This window comes from Accipiter gentilis, chromosome 22 (assembly GCF_929443795.1).
Source record: "Accipiter gentilis chromosome 22, bAccGen1.1, whole genome shotgun sequence".
Classification (NCBI taxonomy): domain Eukaryota; kingdom Metazoa; phylum Chordata; class Aves; order Accipitriformes; family Accipitridae; genus Astur; species Astur gentilis.
The window spans coordinates 6030982-6050205 of NC_064901.1; the positions used below are offsets into that span (position 1 = coordinate 6030982).

General features: G+C 40.9%; 1 protein-coding gene across 4 annotated transcripts in view; it reads right to left on the minus strand.

The window, feature by feature from the left end:
* The window catches only part of PRORP (protein only RNase P catalytic subunit), a 53814-nt gene extending 34743 nt beyond the window's left edge, over positions 1-19071 (minus strand). For 2 of the 4 annotated variants that reach the window (XM_049825476.1, XM_049825473.1), the window contains exons 1-4: positions 18330-18651; positions 16823-18227; positions 14454-14501; positions 8786-8918 (exon numbers count right to left, since the gene is read on the minus strand). In XM_049825476.1, coding sequence (XP_049681433.1) covers positions 8786-8918; positions 14454-14501; positions 16823-17814 — 1173 coding nt within the window. In that variant the 5' untranslated portion in view covers positions 17815-18227; positions 18330-18651. Of the gene's footprint in view, positions 1-8785; positions 8919-14453; positions 14502-16822; positions 18228-18329; positions 18652-18808 lie in introns of those variants that run through there. The other 2 variants (XM_049825474.1, XM_049825475.1) reach the window with 2 other exon arrangements.
* Positions 19072-19224: the final 153 nt, after the last annotated feature.

The following is a 19224-nucleotide window of genomic DNA, read 5'->3' on the forward strand; positions in this document are numbered from 1 at the left end:
TCAAACTGAAATCCAGCCAATTTTTTTCAAGGCACTTCGTTCAAGCACTCTTAAATCTGTTTGTTGCTATGCCTGAAGGGTTTGAATATTTCCCCCACAGTTTCGAAGCTTGGAAATCCCCTTCAAACCCTTATGAGCAGGAAGGCTTTTCTCAGTATTGTGTATTGGTATCACTATGTACTCTGGATTGCATACAATTTGTTTGCCCTCTGTTACATGCTTCTAAAGTTAACAAATAATCCAGGAGTCAAACTCCTGTGGCTGTAGCTTTCAGAGATACCGTCACAAACAGGAAAGTGCTTGCAGGCGCATTGACAACCTGGCTGAGATGTGCTCTGTATTTATTGCCTGTTCATAGTCCTCCACCAACAGCAGGCAGTGTTCTCCTGGGACTTGTTCCTGCCTGCCTGTATCAGACAGCAGAGGGTCCGTCACGAGGCCAGTGCAAAATCTGGACCTCAACAATCCAGGCAGTGCACTTCTGAAACGTCCTTCCTGAGCACACTTAACATGGAGGGAGGAACAAGCAGTTTGTGCTGCTGTCCTCAGTGGAAAAATGCCCTCATCTTTGCAAGGCTGCCATCCTAAGTACAAGAGTATAGAAATGGACCATACCAAGCTTTCTTTTAAAACAAACAAACAAAAAAACCTTGCAAAGGCAGACGTATTTTGAACTCACAGTGCTTTCAAAATTGTAAATGCTATTTCGGAACCTTTTTGTCTTAAGGCAAACCACCTAACAGAAGGCTAAAGAAGGAAAAGATTGACTTGAATGCTTGAATACAATGTAACGAGCATTACAGAAAGACAGTAGAATAATATAAAAGCAATGAATCATGAACTTGACAGAAAAGACACCGTCCCAAGTAAGTGAGGCAGACTTGCACTTAATTACAGACAGACCATAATATCCATGTGGAAAAATGCTACATGAATATCAGACAGACGCATATACCTCCATGCTGCTTTCTCTGCTATGCTGCTACAGATGTTTGAAGCAAAACTGAACAAGGAACTGATCCAGCTGAAAAAACACCCATAAGAAAACAAAACACTATTATCTGGGTTTGTGCCCTGCTTACCATGGAGCTGTGCTCCCTTGTTTCCTGGCACACTTGTAGGGGCCAAAGGGGGCAGGAGTGAACAGCTGGCAGGGTGGTAAGGCTAGTTATGCTAGTTTAAAAATCACACTGCCACCAAATGCACATGCTAACTAATATTTGCAATCTCAAGAGAAACGGCAACTGTTCTGGGACAGAGAATGGCACCACATGTTCTACCCCTATTTTAATATTTCTAGAAACAATCCAGAGACTTATAAACCTATGCACCCAGCACCTGTACACTGTAATATGGTTGAACCAATCACTAAAAATTGTGCAAACCCTCTGGAATAATATGATCTGGTAGAGTTTAATGTGCACACCTTTTGCAAAAGAGTATCTCTAAAAATTCTTTCCTTGTGTCAATGAAAATGTAGGTAAAATAGAAGCAGATGGCATTAATTAGATTTTCAAAAAACCTGACACAAGACTTCATAACAAGCTACTAAAACACTGAACTAGTTATAGCATTTAAAAAAGGCAGAATAGAAAAAACAAAGGGACATGCTAATAAATTAGCAGCACCTTTCGAAGTTCTATACTAATTCCCATATAAATGAAATATTTTACAAATATTTAAGAAACGGAATGGCACAGAAGCAGCCACACCAATGATGAATACAAAACCAAATGAAATTTAGCATCAGAAAGATGAAACAATGCACACTACAGGAAAAAAGTACACTTACATTCTACAGATTTATGGAGGAACTGTATCAACTTAAAGGATCATCATAGTGTAATAAAAACATCTGTTCAAGTTGATGATGTTCTAAAACACATCTAATTTAGGAAATAAGGTATTGGATAGATAACATGAAACTATATAAGTTCTTAAGCAATTCTAATTATCATAAATTATAATGAAGCCCTATATTACACAATTCCACACAGGCCTCTGCAGCATCAGAAGAATCTGGCTTTGACCACAGCTGGAGACCACCTCCTCGACTTAGAAGAATGTTTGGTAATGGACCAAAGTACCAAATGATAAAGCACCATTCGACAATGCCTAAGTTCCAAGAGGTAACATTTCAAAGTGTCTTATATCAACATGTGCTCATGCTAATTTTACTTTAGAAGTATTATCAAAGAACTTAGCAATATTCAGAGACAGAGAACACTTAAAAAAGGATGTTAGAATATGTAGTCTGCATTACATAAACATCTCTTAAGATCCTACTTAGTGGAATGCATGAGCTGCAAGTGAAGGACTGTGTGTCCAAGAAGTTCCTGATAATCTCCTTAAAAATTAGCTACTCGGATAATTCAGATTAGTTTAATTCTTTAGTTAACAGTTACTGTTCTGACTTCATGTTTATGGACCTGTCTGCCTCTGTGATCAACTAATGAACAGGAAAAAAGAACAACTTTATCAAGGTATGCCATTCTTAAACCTTGGTGAAATTTTTCAATTTCTTCTATTTCTCTCTCTTTCTTCTTATATGTTCTAGCTAGGAAGGAAGATACAGATCTGAGAAAAAATCAATGCCATCAGCAAACCATGTTTGTATTTTGCTTAGCAAGATCTTCAGACAATCTACAGTGGAAACAAGTTAAGGTTAGGAACCGTATTTTAACCAAACAACTGGTGTTCAAAAAAATAAGATTAGAACCAGATTTTTCTTACTTGATTGCACTAACTGGAATATGAAGAATGTATCATATTAGAAGATTTTCCAAATAGAGAGGTGACAAAGTTGTAGTTTAAAAAGGCTGTGGAGGACAATGAAACAGGTTTAGACATTGGATTGGAAGAAAGGAACATTTTTGTGTTGCAGGGTGGCCTAATTTTGCTGCACCATTTGATGGCAAAGGAGACCAAGTGACCTGAACAAAGTCCCAACTCACTCCTTGCTACACAAATAAAGGAAAGGAAGACTGTAGACCACCCCAGAAGATTTGACCCACCCCCCAAGAAAGATTCTCTAACACTTGAGGTAATTGAGGGAAAGAAATATGCCCCAAATTTATGTTTTCATCTAGATCTATTTCTTGCTGCTAAGAAAGCAGCTTAGTCTTTCATCCTCCTGCCAAAAGACTCTCTGTGCTTCTGTTTGATTCCATTATCAGGAGCCTCTGGGGTAAGGGAAGATGCAAAGAAACCTTAGAAAAATTCCAACTGCCTTTGCCTCTCACCACCCATTTCCCATTTGGTCTCTCCTCTTCCCCTCCTTTTCCTTCCTTCCAGAAGTTCCCTCCCCTCTAGCAGATCATATCACAAGAAGAGCGTAATGCCAACCCTGAATTAAATGGAGGCAGGAGGACAGAAAGTAAGCAGGATAAAGGCTGCAGCGCTCTCAGACTGTCTGGACACTCTACTACTGCAAGTGTCTCAACACCCACCATAAGCCATTACCCGTCTTTATTCTGTGCCTACTAGACCTACAAGATTCAGTAGTGGATCAAGCTCTGAGGCTAGTGTTCTTTCTAATCCCCAAACTAACCCTAGTCCTAACCAAAACACTGCAACTGAAACAAGCCCACAGCTAACCCTCAGCCCCACTCACCAGCTCTCCTCCATCCTTGTTGATGTTACAAGACCTAGTGGCAAACCTGGGTCTTAAGGCAATGCAGGATTCTACTCTACTGAATACTAACTCTATCCTGACTGAGTTCAGTGACCCATATTTAGCAGAGAACTGAAAAAAAAAGCTGCAAATGTTGTGTCTCACTTTTGCAGGTTTCTCCAGACCTATGACTGCACAGGACTCTTCATGATCCAGGAGTCTTCAGGCTTGGTATCAGTGTATTTATTTATAATTGCAACGCTAACCTTATCCTTATCCACAAGTTAATGACCATATCCTTCCCATAAGTAAAAATTAGCCACAAGGCAACAATGGGCTTAGTTGTCAATCTGCTATTCTATAAAACCTGTAGAATTGAACTGTTCAGCACTGGCTGTCCTATAATCAAAGAGCAGTTAGAAGTAAGTTTTTTGATCCATGTTGTTGCAGACTAGATAACACATTTGTCCTTACTGATGCCACCTCTAATCTAATACTCTGGCCTAACCACGGCCATATTGAATGAGTGCTTCAAGTATTTTAACTCCTAAACATTAACTCTTACCCTAGTCTTATCCATAGCCCAACACCAGCACATACCCAAAAGGCTACCAAGAAGCCCTTCCTCTCCACCAGCACTCAATCTTAATGAACTTGTAAGACTCCAACAATAACTCAAGCTCTCCAGCACCTGCTGTCCAAAACACTAATGCCCAAACACCACACTTCCAGGACTTTCTAGATTCAGCAATAACAGGTTCTTCCATCCTTGCTATCCTGAAACCCCAGCCTACCTGCAATTCAGTAACTCATACCCATCCAAAAATTAGTCATAACTTGCTCATCTAAGCCAACCTCAGCATTCATCCTATTCTTGGGCCTCCTAGAGGAAAGGAAAGAAAAAAAAAGCAAAAAAAACCCACGCACAAGCTCAGAAGTCTCTACTGTCTTGAAGCCTCGGCTTAGCCCTAATCCTAAGCCTAACTACAGCTCACCACCCCTATATCCTTCTCCAGAACTAACAGAAAGATTTCAACCCACGCTGGCACCATCAGGATTTTCATCCTGCCAGCACACTTCTTGCTGAAGCTAGCTCTGAATCCAGGTGGTGTCATTTTAAACCAAACCCTAGCAAAGTGACCCACCCTGCCACAGAAGTGACAAGAGGACTTCCAGTCATTCCCACCTGAGAAGAAACCACAGGAACTGTTTCTGCTCAAACCAGCCCCCATTCCAGTGCAAGAGGCTTTGCAGCATTCAGCAACATGCCAAATTGTTGCACTCCTACTGCAGAGGACAAACACTTAACTAGGAATCTGATCCTTTTGCTGAAATGTGGCACACATCTGGGAGGGAAGGATGCACATGAACTCACGGGAGAAATTCCACTCGGCTTTCTCCTTCCTTCCATGTTTCCTCCCCTCAGAAAGTTCTTTGCTCCCTGGCAATGACAGGGAGGAGGTAACATACTTGGGAATAGAGGTAGAGGAGCTAAACAGCACAAATAGCCTGGGCTGTGGCCCACACTGTGCACACGGTATCAGCTGTTTACTGGGAAGGGGTTTTCTCTGCTTCAGCCCCTGATCTTCTCAGGAGACACAGCAGGCCTAACTGAATTAACTAGCCTTCTCTTTCTCCCTGATCTCAGGCAAAGAAGCCATGACACCCAGGGGCAAGATGGACAGCCATAATCGTGCAGGCATCTCAGGGCAGGTAAGGGTAGCTCACCTTCAAAACAGCTCAAGTGCAGGCAATTTAGTTGACTTTGACCACAAGCTGAGAGTCAACAAAGCATGTAGAAGAATGAGAAGATCACACTGGAACTTGGGAGTGAAGACTCTGCCAGGTGGGGTTAGAGCAGACTGCATCAGACATAGTTTTCTTAGAGCTTGGAGTACATAGGTTTTTTTGGAAGTAATAAACTACTCTGTTCAGAACAGGATTGACATATACCAGACAGGGCTTTAGAGCAAATCATGGAGCTGGGAAACATGCACACGTGGAAGAAGAACCAAAGCTTTATAGAAAAGAAAAGGCATCAATCTAAAAGTAAGAGATAGAGCTTTATTTTCAAGGCTCCTTGGAAACAGCACAACCTCATTCAGTTGCAAAAACAACACTGAGATGAATGGGTCACTTCCTCTTCCTTCTCCAGTCTCTTATATTCTAGAAGTACATGTAAAATCCCTTTACACACTTAGCCCAGACCTAGTGTGGGGACTTTACATGCCCACAAACCCATCTCTTCCTGCCTTCTTGACAGCACATACACATCTCCCATGTGCTTCCTTCCCCCTGCACAACATTCAGGCTTATCAGGGGTATGAAGTATCCAAGAAGGGAATGAAATTACTGCATTTGTGTATTTTAGAGAAACACCTGGGAGCAGCTGCGACACGAAAGTCATCACAGTGAAACTTGATTCTGCCTCTCAGTATATCAATTATATCAACTCAGGCTCAATGGCATAGCTCCCAATTAAACGTAGCCAGGGTAAACAGACATCCAACTGAAAACATCATATACACACTGGTGCAAAAGGTGACAGTCTTGTTACAACATTTTCTTTCTACAGCAGCCTGCAAGGTTGCAGCTCACTATATTAGAACATCTTACGACATTGTAATAGACCTTTCAGTAGCTGCGCATGAAGATCCGAGTTGATGTCTCTTTTTAATGTGTGACTGGTATTTCCTTATCACAGATAATCAGTTTTATAGTTCATGCAAGCCATCTTTTCAACATATTTGTAAATTGTGTTTACTGCCATTCTGATGTACAAACCTAAGTTGTTTGATTTTCTTTCCTAAAACTAATTACAGAAAAGATTTATTTTTTTTTAATCACAGCACAACAGACTACTTTTGGGAGATCCTCAGCAAACCAAATCTTTGCTCCTAATTTTCTACTCCGATCGCATTTAATCTTAAGTGAGAGAAATAAAAATCAAATAAAGCAATGATGCTGTTGCAAAAGACAAAAGACTATTCTTCAGTGGAGTGGAAAAAAAATTTCCAAATGCATTACATATTCAATTTGAAACATTGTTGGGAAAAAAATGTTTGGAGCTCAAAACAACTCAAACTGTTTCCCTGAATAATCATTTCATTGCAAGAAACACAGATGCACTAAAGAAAACTCGTTAGGAGAAAAGAAGGAATAGAAAGCTAAAAAGTTTTCTATTTGAATTGCGGCTACTACAAAAAAGTGACTGACTGGAAAATGGAAAACCCCCCTCTCAGATGTACTTGCTTACACCCTATTTTCAGCCTCTTCACCTAGTTTCCCCTCTGGAAAACCCTGGCTGTAAGAGAAGTCACACAGTCTGGCATACCTAAAATGGGCAGCATATTTTCATCACCACACGTCTGCTTTCACAGCACAAAGGCAACTAGAAAGTCCCAAATTTATTTCTGGAAACTTCTGACACATCACAACACTGTTTTGCCTCTGTCCCCACACACATGTTCAAAATTCACTGAGGGAGCAGACTTTAAGCTGTAGAGCCAACAGTAAACGCACCGGGTTCATCTCCATTTAGCCTCCTGGTGACTGCCTCCCAATAGGGAACTGGAACAAGGTCAGCCTGGAACTAGCAAGTGGGTGGACCAGAGTGGTAAATGATGGAATTTCAGCTATCACACAGACTACCAAAATCTACTGACATCAAAACTTACCACAGTGTATTGAGTCTTGTTGCATTAGATGTCAGTCATTTGATCAATCAGGTTCTCAAACAGGGGAAACATCATTGCCACTACTGCTCAGCTTGGGCGTGAATTGTCCTGTTACCCAGAACCCCGTTCCTAAATCTCCCCGCCTTCAACTGGTACTGCTAATTTAGCCCTGTGTACTTGACAAATTTGAAATTTTCAAGCCAGCAGTCACCACAAGGAACAGAAATGAAGCTTCACAGACTAGCCAGTTAACTGGTTAAGGAATTAAAAGTTTTGTTGTTGTTGCTTTCTTTAATAAACCAAGCTCAACCATAATTTTCACAAAGGCTTTTAGAGAACATATAAAGTTAGTTGTACAGTGTACAATAAACCACATCCTTTCGTTTATCTTATAATATTATAGAACACCAGTACCTATTAAAGACTTAAAATTGTGATGATATTTTGAAGCATAATTTCACTCCCCGTACAATTTGCAGCTAGATCAGCTAAAAGTCCTGAACTGAGGAGAAAAATCTGTGTGGAAATTAGATGTCTGCACAACAGGCTTCATGTACTGCAAGTACCCCAACACTAACTGTTTCAAGTTTCTACAACTGTTACACATGTGCAAGGTCTGTGTCTGCAGAAAGCCTGAAGAATTAGATCTGGTGTCCTCTTCCATATTTTCAGAACTGGTGCAGAACTGAGGTGCCAGCTGCAGCAAAACGACATCAATACTTATAAAAGCAAAGCAAAACCACCCTGAGATGTCGTGAGGGCTCCATCTAGCGGAGCTCAGCTTCATTCTGTGTTACTATTGCTGAACCACTGATCTCCACACGAGTAAGAAATAGAACTGCAATATATTATAGCGTCTGGGAATTATGCCCTCTCATATGTTTACAATGACCTTTGAAAAGCTTGATACTCCTGATGTATATTGTAATTATAAATATGAAAGCGTATCTTTAAAATTGAGGGGTAGTTTGTTGATTGGTGGGTTGTGAAAGTTGAGTGAACAAAGTGATAATCGGTTCTTTATTGTTTCTGGCAAACAGATGCCCAACTGAAAAATCAAGTATTCAGCACATAAATGTAAGCTTTAGATATGATACTGAACTTAAGAAACACTAGGACTTCTACTTTTTTGCAAGCTCAAAATACTAGATGTCTTATTGTGTTCTAGTTACTGCATTTTATTCCATACTTAAAATTTAGCTTTTGAAGGATTAGAAGATTTCCATAGTTTTTACATTTTTAATGTAAAAAAAATAATAATTTAATTATTTCAGTATCCATTAACAGCTGTCTGAAAATATAAGAACAAAGACAATATGAAAGAGGTCAAGACTTAGACCCATTTTACAAACACAACTGAAAAATACATAGCATACTTCAGTATCTAATGGCCTATCAATGTTTAAAACAAAGAAAAAAAGATTTGTGGTGTTTCCAAAGTACCTGAACATTAATTGCATATTACCCTCCTAACCTGACAGCGGGCAAGACCTACCTGTGGGCTTGTCTTTCTAAAAGTGTCAGTTCCATGTATCACATCCCTTATTATTCTTTCTCTGAGATTATTATACTCCTCTTCGGTGAGGTCACTATCCTCCAGCTGATGGTTGCAAACTGGGCACTGTCCGCTGTAATAACAGTGAAAGAAGAAAACAAAAAGATAAAGGCTTTTACATAAGAAATACCTTAAATTTTATTAACTTATTGAGTGTCTGTGTATTAGCACAATTCTTTACAAGAACTCCAGCACAGTACAATCATCAGAAAATTTGTTGTACTCTTTCTGGAATGCATCCAAAATCTTCTAAAGTCACTAGAAATATTTCTATGTGATTTAGTGGTATCAGGACCAAAGATTTAACTCTAGAGACATTTGAGGATTTATTTAGGACTAGAATTCTGCATGAGAGGATGGAGAAAAAAAAAAAAGAGTATTTAAATATTCACCAGCATATATTTATGCCTTGAGAGATCAGAGTTCAACTCCCAGCATTACCACAAATTTCCACATCTCTAATACTTGGAAGTTTCCCTACTAACCAGGAAAGTCACCATGGGTACATACAGCCCAGATCTCAATGTGGGAAGGTGACGCAGTTGCACTGGCCTGGCCGGAACATATGAAGTAGCTGTAGCCATAGTAGCTGAAGCTAGCAGGCAGGCCACAGAGCCTTGGTCTAGCTGTAAATCCACTCCAAAGTGTTACAACAAGAAAATGAACCAGTGAAATACTCCATTATTGTGCCACTGACTACTCCTACAAAAAAGACAAGCTATCTGTGCCTGGTTCATCAAGGTTTGGAATAACCAAACCTGTCACAGGTATGGGAATAACCCTGCTCAAAAGAAGAAAAAAAAAAAAAGAAGGAAAGAAAAGGTACCATAAATCTGCTGTATGGTTGGAAAAGCAAATAACGAGTGAGACTGCCTTTTTTGTGCTGCTTGCCTTTTGCTATGAGAGTTCCCCTTATTTCTAGGCTAACACTGTTTGTTCAGATCTCTCCAAAGTGGTCAAAGTGAACAGACTGAAAGCAGAATGTGACTAAGAAAGTTTGCTTTGAAAGCCCTCAGCAATACTAAGTCACACTGGCACTGCATGTCTGTACAATGCCCAATTTCACCAGAGATTTTCTAATATCAAGCTGACGGCACCCAAACAGAAAGCAGCTTTACATTGCTATCTCCTGGTGACTAATCACTACTTGTTTCTTATTGCTAAGAAACTTCTGGTCCTGTTCTGTAGCCTGGGCTAAATATCATCACATGGATCTAGGAGTGCAGATTGCTGCAGATGAAAGAGCTCTGCAGCTACAGTCAACCAATGCCATCATTTAGTGATCATTTTGCAGAGCCAGAAACCCCACTCCATCACGCACAGCTGTTTCAGGGATTGTATGACTGCATGCAGCAATGGGACAGTTTCCTTTATCATTCACATTGTCCACTTCACTGTACTCTCAAGTTTCCCTGTTGCAGGGCCAGCAGCTATAGTAAAAATTGTGGTTCTGCAAATCCCAAATCATACATTGTTTTGTCTGACACACACAAGAACTCCCCACTGATCTGTCCATGCATATTTTTAATACTAAGAGAATACAAAGAGATTGAAAATCCACCATTAAAGATTACAGAATAGAACAATAGGGGATGTGAAAAAACCAGACCTCAAACTCTTAATTTCCTCAAGAAGAGTGCTGGCATATCATAGCAGATCCTGAAAAATTTTCCAGAACAGCATGAGTGAGGCAACGCTACAGAGAACACACAGATCGGTGCCAGCCAAGAGGCACAACTATGTAAAGTGCTGCAAAAACTCCCCAGCACTGGGAAAGGCAATCAAAACAAACCATAGCCACAAGAACTATGTCAACTGCTATGAGTCAGGTTTTTGTTCCTACAGCCTGCTAGCACAGCATGCACATAATTCCAAGATGCAAAACAAGACAGGCCTAACTTCCGTGGCCACCTCTGGATTTTTGTATGATCCCCCAGAACTCTATCTTAAGAGAAAGAACAAACATCTTTTTTTTTTTAATGAGATGCCTTTCTAGCCTTTTCTGTTGTTTCATGTCCCACAGTCACAACCTCTGCTCTAACACACAGTCTGAAGGAAATCAAACTGGAACCGTCATCACTTCCATGTCCCATTTTTTCATTCTTTTCTTTCCTAGTTGTCTCTCCTGTTAGCCCCTGTAAACTAAACACATAATCAACACAATGCACAGCTCCATACACAGGTCAAAAATGTATGTCATGCATCACTACCATGAACCTCTGGGACCACTACAAAATGAGCATGTAAGGTGGGGTAACAGTGAAGGACTGAGACAAAATAACCTGCATTTCTGTGCTTGAATTGTGAACTACATTAACCTTTTTTTTTCCCCCCTAAAAAACTTATCTGAAAGTTTTGCAGATGAACTTTCTAAAGACAAACCAATGAGCTACAAATATACACAGACTCCATGGATGCACTTCTTGACTTGCATCTCTGATTGTGGGTTAAACCTAGTAATTTTTCCAAGCTTAACTTACCAATAACTACATGAAAAAGGAAAAAGAAATGGTCAGTTAGGACATTAACATACACTACGGAAATTCACAGTCAGTCATGTCTGTTCTCAAGCACGTCTGCCAAGAATATCAGACATGAGATCCAGCTTGCACCTTCATCACCAGACTGGACACTCCAGCCATGGTACCAAGAAAATAAGTAGAAATCTAGTAGCTTCTTCAGCAGGCAATAAAATGATGCTTAGTCTGAATGGGTCTTTCGTTCTTCCTGGCTGACGAACAATAACTTTTTTTGCCACTTGCTCCCACTTAACCTTCTCTTATATGCAGGATATGTTGTTGATGTTTCACATTTTTCCTTTCTATCATTCTCTGTTCAGAAGCCTGTATTCACCCAGCTGGACATAGTTTGAACTGAAGGAGTAACCATTCTTCTCTAAATCCATCCAAATATCTTATTTGCACAAGCACAATCCCAGAACTGAATTGTAGGATTTGAGCTTTAAGTGCTAAAATGGAACAAGTTATTTTCCCCTGGCTGTCTTCACAGAGATATCCTAGAGATGCCAAAGCTAGGTTGTTGTAATTTTCTAAAACCATGGCAATCAGAAATGTTAAATTCTCCCAACAATTTATGTCTAGTACACTTTAATGCACATACCATAAGCCAAAACTGTTTTAATTGCAATGCTGAGTGTGCATTTACTGAATCAAAAAAAATTATGCATGGAATCCCAACAATGGACATTCACTGTTGCATACAAACAATACACTCCAGTTGCTCAACCCACTGTGGCCACTGCAGGCTTACCCTACATATTAATGTAAGCAATGCAACTGGCTGCTCATATAGCTGTAAAGTTACCATTAAATACATCTAACAGCATTAAGGAACTTCACAGTTTGGCAACAGAGAAGAAAGGCCTAACGAACTGTTATGAGACTATTTCAAAACCATTAAGCCTAAAGTTTAAGGACCTGTCCCATAGTTAACTTGGATCCTTCTGCAATGACCACTTTCAGATCACTTGAAAAAAACAAACCTCCCCATACCCAAACAAATCAACCCACTCCAACCACCTATCAACAACCAAAGCTCCTGAAGCCCGTTTCTTCCTGTGAATTCTCAATGTGGATTTCCAAAGGAAGCAGAGGCAAAACAGGCAGAAGAAACACTCAGCATCTTGCAAGACTGGACCCTTAGTCTAACTGCTGCTTTTTTGCAACCATATCTTTAAAATTACCTTGCAATTTTTATAACTTCTCATTGATCATTTCAAGATTTCATGCCAAGAAATTCCCACACAGAAGGTTTTCACCTCTGTAGGATACATAGCTGTCCTCACAGATAACTGACCACTTAACTGCTTTTTTGAGGGACTTTTCTGAGATGGACTTGGACTATCATGGCACCTACACATCAAGCATGAAGTCAGACATGCTGCAGTAATTTGATCACAGGCTCAAAAAGCCTGAGCTGCAGCTTTCTATAGCTGACCTTGGAAATCCAAAGCTTTTGTAACTCTCAAAGAAAAATGGTCAGCAGACTTCAAGGTTTGTTTGCAGGCGGTTCAAGCTTCTGACTATCACAGTTCAAAGAAACTAGGAGCTCAGTGCTAGAGGAAGCAGAAAATATCCTGGATACGAGCATCTTAGATATAACTGCCAGTATTTATACAAAATCATAGTAACCTACAAATAAGCCTATTAAATTGTCAAACCCAGTTTAGGAAAAACTAGTTCTTCTGGATTTAACTCAAGACTCATGTTTTAATACATCAGTTAATGCTGACTGGAGAGATGAGTGTAGTAACAACCACCACGTGAGTTTCAGAGATACCTTCAGGGCTTTGTCCTTTAATGATTAGGACAAAAAACCAAACACACACACAAAAAAACCCCAACAACAAAACCAACAAACTTTTTTTTCTTTGTTAAATCCTAAGGATCTTTTCTGCCAGCAGCCATTTAATTTAAATGCAACAAAGCTCTTATATTCTTTTTTTTCATTCAAATACTTATCCAAGTAGGCTACCTCAAACTTGTTTATTTCAAAATAAAAGTGTTCACACAGTTATCACAAAATAAATGCCATATAGCACCTTGTCACCACTTTGTTCACAGATTCTTAATTCATGATAAAATGTGAGGTGATCTAAGTTAGTTTAGCTCTCAATGTCTGCAACAGAGTTTACAGACAGTAAGGTAACAAGCTGCCTCTTAACCAAGACAGTGAACTTTAGAATTTGAACTCTGAAGGCTGAAATGAAAAAGGTTGTCTAGAATTTGGTGAATTATAATACAGTATAGTAACATACACAGTCTCATACATAATAATAATCCATCTTACCGTGAACAACCCCTACTCTTGGGACAGTGACTTACGCTGTTCTTTCATGGGTGTCAAAAGCAGCAGACTCTGCATGGGCTTTTACTTCAGAGTATGCAACACAGTCTGTTTTTATAGACCACCAAAAAACCCCATAATCCACTGTAGAAGTCTTATAATTAATACATTTATAGTTGCCAAATTGCTGCAAAACCAAAGGACTGGGTTTCAAAGAGAATAACATATAAAATAGGAATTTACAGATATCAAGAAAACTGCACTGTAATAGAAACACATATCCAAGTTATCCCTGTGAAAACCTAACATAATAATCATTTTGTCTTCACTGAAAATCAGGTGGGAAGGGAGAACTGTTCCATCTGTACAAATTAACTGCAGTGCACGAATAGTATCAGTTTTCAAGAAGACATCTATCTCCACACCAAAGCTGCTCTGTTACATATCCTGTTAAACAACGGTATTATAAAGCCAACCAAAAAAGTAAGTCTTTAATTCCTAAACAGTAAGCCAAATAAGCCACAGTAAAATGGCAGGTCTTAATTCTTCTCTGTGGTCTCCTGTCTTGGCTCTGCTTAGTATAATTCCTTTCCAACTGTGCACGTTGGGTCTTGTTTAATGCACAAGAATGAGCTGGAAACCGGAGTTTGGGAAATGATATGTACACAACAAAGGTTCATATTCTCAAGTATTAAGATATTTTCTTACATAAGAAAAGCTATTTTTTATATTTATGAAAGAAGAGTTCAAGATAGAATAATCAAAGACAACACCTCACTTTTAAATAAAATGTTCTATTTACCTGTCTTTAATGTTGGTCAGATGTCCTCTCCAGTTCCCTCCTGGTATACTAATGTGTACATAGGAAAAGATAAATAAAAACATTAGGTTCTTATTTAACAATATCTGAATTACAGATAAAGAGTAATTCTATTGTGATCAACATTTAGAAATAAAAGACCCATCAATTATCCACCCTGCAAAGAAATCATACAAAGATTCATGTATAATTTAGCAACGCCTGAAAATATTATATAAAGAACTGGCATTTAACAACATTCAGAGAACTAACACCACCGACCTCCCCAGTTTATGTTGTCCCCAAATATTAAGAACCCTACAAGTAACGAGGCTGCATTGACAATTTTTAAGTTGCTGCCCTACACATTCATAAAGCACCTCAGAAACCAGATGGGAAAACAGGAATCAAGATTTCTATGCAGATGTTGTCCCAAGAGATTAAGAAAGGTATCCCTAAACCAAAATGCTGCATTGAGACTTTTTGACTTCACATCATTATCATCATCACCACCACTACCACAACCGCCATCATGCTGGTATAAATATGCCTTTTTGCCCACAAGATCCAAACGAGAATAGGTTACAGAATGGGAATACCCATGACAACATGCAATTGCAGACGTCTCTCCCTTTGCCACTGTTTATTATCATAGGCTGCACATTCACATATGCCATGGGCTTTGGAATAACGATCCTGCTTCTGCCCTTCTTTCCCATTTCTCATGCTCATACACAGTGGTTCTTTAGTCTTCTTACAAAGACAACAGGCAACAGAAAATACTGTGATTCTTTGTTGCGCTCTCAGATCTCTGTATTGGATCTGGCTTTACTCACTACTAGAAGTCAGTGCTAGTCTGCTCTTCAGAAAAATCATTTTTTAAAACTAGCACCTATTCAGTTACATTCACAGAGCGCACTTCAGTGCTTGCTGTACCATCAGTTTCCTTTATCAGCATAAGTTACCTCCTAATCTGCATCGTTCTTGTAAGACTAACAGTGCTAGAAGTTATCAGATTCTATTTCTTTTTGGGAACTCCACGTAAACTGCTTATTTCTCTTCAACCACCAGCATATACAAGTTCAGCACTAGCAACTGGAACAGACAGGTGAAACTGAGCATTTTGTACAGGTTCACAAATAAAAAGCCACATGGGATAACTGATCACGTAGTTTCATCCCTCTATTACAGACTTTGTTTCTTCTTCATGTTTGAAACACTACTTCCTTTAGCGGAAGACCCAACATTGATGTTAAAACACTAGTCTACCACAGTCTTTCACAAATTATTCTAACAGTCAAATACAGTATTAAAGATACAAACAGGAGTTTGTCTAGCCTCAGCTTGCAGCATTGGTTTGCCACAGGCAATATATAGCTCTTCAACACACTGACCACCTCTGCAGTCTCCTTGCCAAGGATTTACTATGTTAAGTTTCCTGCGCATGCAGCGCACACTTACAGGTAAGTCCTTCTCTGATCACTGGGAAAATAGCACCCAATGACAGATTTTCACCCACTAAACCAGTTCATCTCGATTGAAGCCTACTCTGTCTGCTCCCTAGCTATTCCCAGGAAAGAAAATACCTAGGGTGACAGCAGTGTAAGCCATTCTAATAATGGTAGTGCATTCCCACAGCCATATTTTCCATCCAGCAAGACTAACTTGTAAAATGGCTGTGTAGCTTACATAAACCAAAGCCAACAGTTTAAAAAAAAGTCATAGACAGGCTCACATACAACAGCATGACAAATATGCAATGGGCTCAGGTGAACTACCCTGTGCACGCACAGCATAACTAGTTGTAATCTGCAGAGTCTGACCATTGCTACTCATGAAAACAAACTGTGTGGCCTGCTAAATACTGTGCTAAAATGAAGAGCCTCCTATTAAGATTATTCCTCTCCTATTATTCTATACAAAGTCAACATTTAATCTTCACTTAAGCCAAGCTAAATCTGCTGCCTCTTTCCTTTAAAGAGAGAAACTTTCTAATTTTCAATTAACTACTTCTACACTCTTGATAGATTATAGGAAAAACTCTCCTACCTGTCAATATTCCTTATGTACCAACCCCAGAAAGAGATGAAGTCAGGTATTTTGGACAGCCATGACCCACCACAATTTCCCACTTTCTGTACCAAGGAGTAATATTTAACAGGTAAACTCTGACAAGAAAAGCTGAAATCAGTAAGAATTTTACACTTTTACACTAATTTGGGAGCAAAAATAAAATGCATCTTTTCATGACAATGTGTCTCTCATGGAGAAACAACCGAAACGAGATGTTGAGGGATCTTATTAGTGTTCATCTGAGAATAATCTGAATCCCATCCTCATGAACTGGAGCTTGCTATTGAAACATTATTTACCTTTCAAACCATAGCTTTATACTCCGCATAAATGTTTTGTGAGGGTATATTTGGTTCTCTCTCAAATATAAGAGGATACCAAACAGCTCTTTTTGTAACTCAGCACCTTTCATACCCCTGCTGAAGTCAAAAAAGGCCTGCAGGACATCCAAGGTTGGGATCAAATCCTTAGCCAACATTTCATGGTAAAGTTCAAACGCGAGGTTCATTTCTTGATGACGGCTGGCTGCTTTGATACAGGATTCATAGTTTGTCCGTGAGGGAGTCATAATCTTTTTTACTTCTTCCAAAAGAGTCAAAGCCATTCTCCATTGCTCTGAATTACTCAGCCCCCTGATAAGAACATTGTAAGCCCCACTTTCTAAAATCTTAAATCTGATTTTCATTATATCATACACATCACAAATTTCTGAAGTCTGCCTCTGCTGGACACACAATACCAGATATTTGACCAACAAATTATATGGAACGTCACCATTACTCTTTGCCACATGGGTCAGTAAGGACTTAGCCACATCAATGGGGCTGTTGCACCTCACCATACTGTTAAACATCACTTCTTCAAATATTTCAGGTGACGGAAAGCTTTCCCTCAGCCTGTTCCATTCCTCAGCCTCCAAAGGTTTTTCTGGAGGCTGTACGTTGGTAAACTTATGCCTTGACAGACCTTGATGTTTCTTTGGAGCTCCAACAGAGGAAGAAAAGTGGCATTTCCCTTCAGATATTTCCTTAGTCTCCTCATCCCATCCATGTTTTTCTTCAGAATTAACTTCAGACCTTTTCTTGGTAGGAAAGACATCAGTTCTTTTGGAACCCACTGGTAATGCAGTGTTGGAAGACGTCATAAAACTGAAATAGCTAACCTTTTCCCTATTGGGGATGCTGAAAGAGACAGCAAATAGTTGTTGGCATCTTGAAACAGGCCAGAACAGACGACATTTCCACAGCAAAGTCTGAAAACCCTGTTGACTAGTTTGAAAAAACAGTGCCATCTCAAGAGGAAATTATCTGACCATTAGCTCACTGTATCTAATGAGGTTATAAAATGGAAAATGGAGTTTGCATGGGGATGTTTATTATAAAAGCCCAAGGGCTGTCAAGCTGTATAAGCTTCAGTTTCAAAGTGCTTGTTCCATAAGTCCTTTCTGCCTCTTACGAAAACAAAAAAATGGCAAAATCTTTTCTCACAAAAAATCAATCTGCTAGACTGTGAGAACATTCATCCAAAATGAGGGTATCTTTCTAGGGAAGATGCTTTTCAGGTTTGCAGCTTATCATTTCTGTTTGTTGGTCACTGTAAAGATGAGTACTAAGTATGTTGTCGCAGACAGGCAACCGATGCAGCTAGGCGGACGCTGCAGGTTTTTTTCTTCCTGCCGTTATCGGAGTCGAGTCAGAAGGTTTCCTAAAAATAAAAATTAAAAATAACACCACAACATCACGAGCTGCTCTGTGCTTTCCTGTCACGTTTACATTTGCATGCTAGCAAACACCAAGTCCAAGGTACCTCGACGATTTCAGGTCAGGAATCCCAATCCTGATCCCTCAGGCAGTCCCAGCACGGGATTCCTACGTTGGCTCCCTCCTACCTTTCAACCTGTGACAAACTTCCGTTTAACTGGTTTCCCCCATCGTAAACCTTGGGTAACGCCGCTGCCAAAGAGGCAGAGCAACACCGCTGGCAGTAATTACAGTGAAATCCCACGTAAACGTGAAGTTATAAAAGTAAGTACCGGGAGGTTCACCGTCAGCCGGGCGGGCAGCCGGCGCGGCTCATGAGGAGGCCCCGCAGGGCCCCACGTCCCTCGCTCGGTGCCCCGCGTGCCCGACCCGGCCGCGACCCCGTAAACTACAACTCCCAGCGTGCAACGCGGCACGGCCCGCACAGCGCGCTCCCCGCCGGGAAAGTCTCTCTCCCCGCACCCCCCCGAATTTACTCCGCCAGAGCGTAACGAAGCGCGGTCCCGGCGCGGTCTGAGCCCTTACCCCTCCGGGACGGGCCCACCTCGCTCGGAGCGCGGCGGCGGCCATGGGCATCTCGGCGCTGCGAGGCGCCGGCAGGGAGGCGCTTACAGCAGAGGCGACCACGCGGCGGCCAGGGCGCTCGCCTCCCGCCAGCCCGGAAGCGCGACCGGGCCCGCGCCTGGACTTGGAGCCAATCGCGTCTCACCGGGCTGGCCGCCACGTGATCCCGCGCTAGGGCGGATGGGGGAGGGTTGCTCCGCCATGTCGGTTGCGGGCACGGCGCTCCGAGGGGCAGCCGCGCCGGGCAGGGCGTCGCGCATGCGCGCGGGGCCTGCCGGCCGGAGCGCGCCGGCTGCGGCGGTCACGTGCCGCCGGGCGCGCGGGGCGGCCGCCGGGCGGTGGTGGCGGCGGCGGCGGCGGAGGGGGGCGGGGCGGGG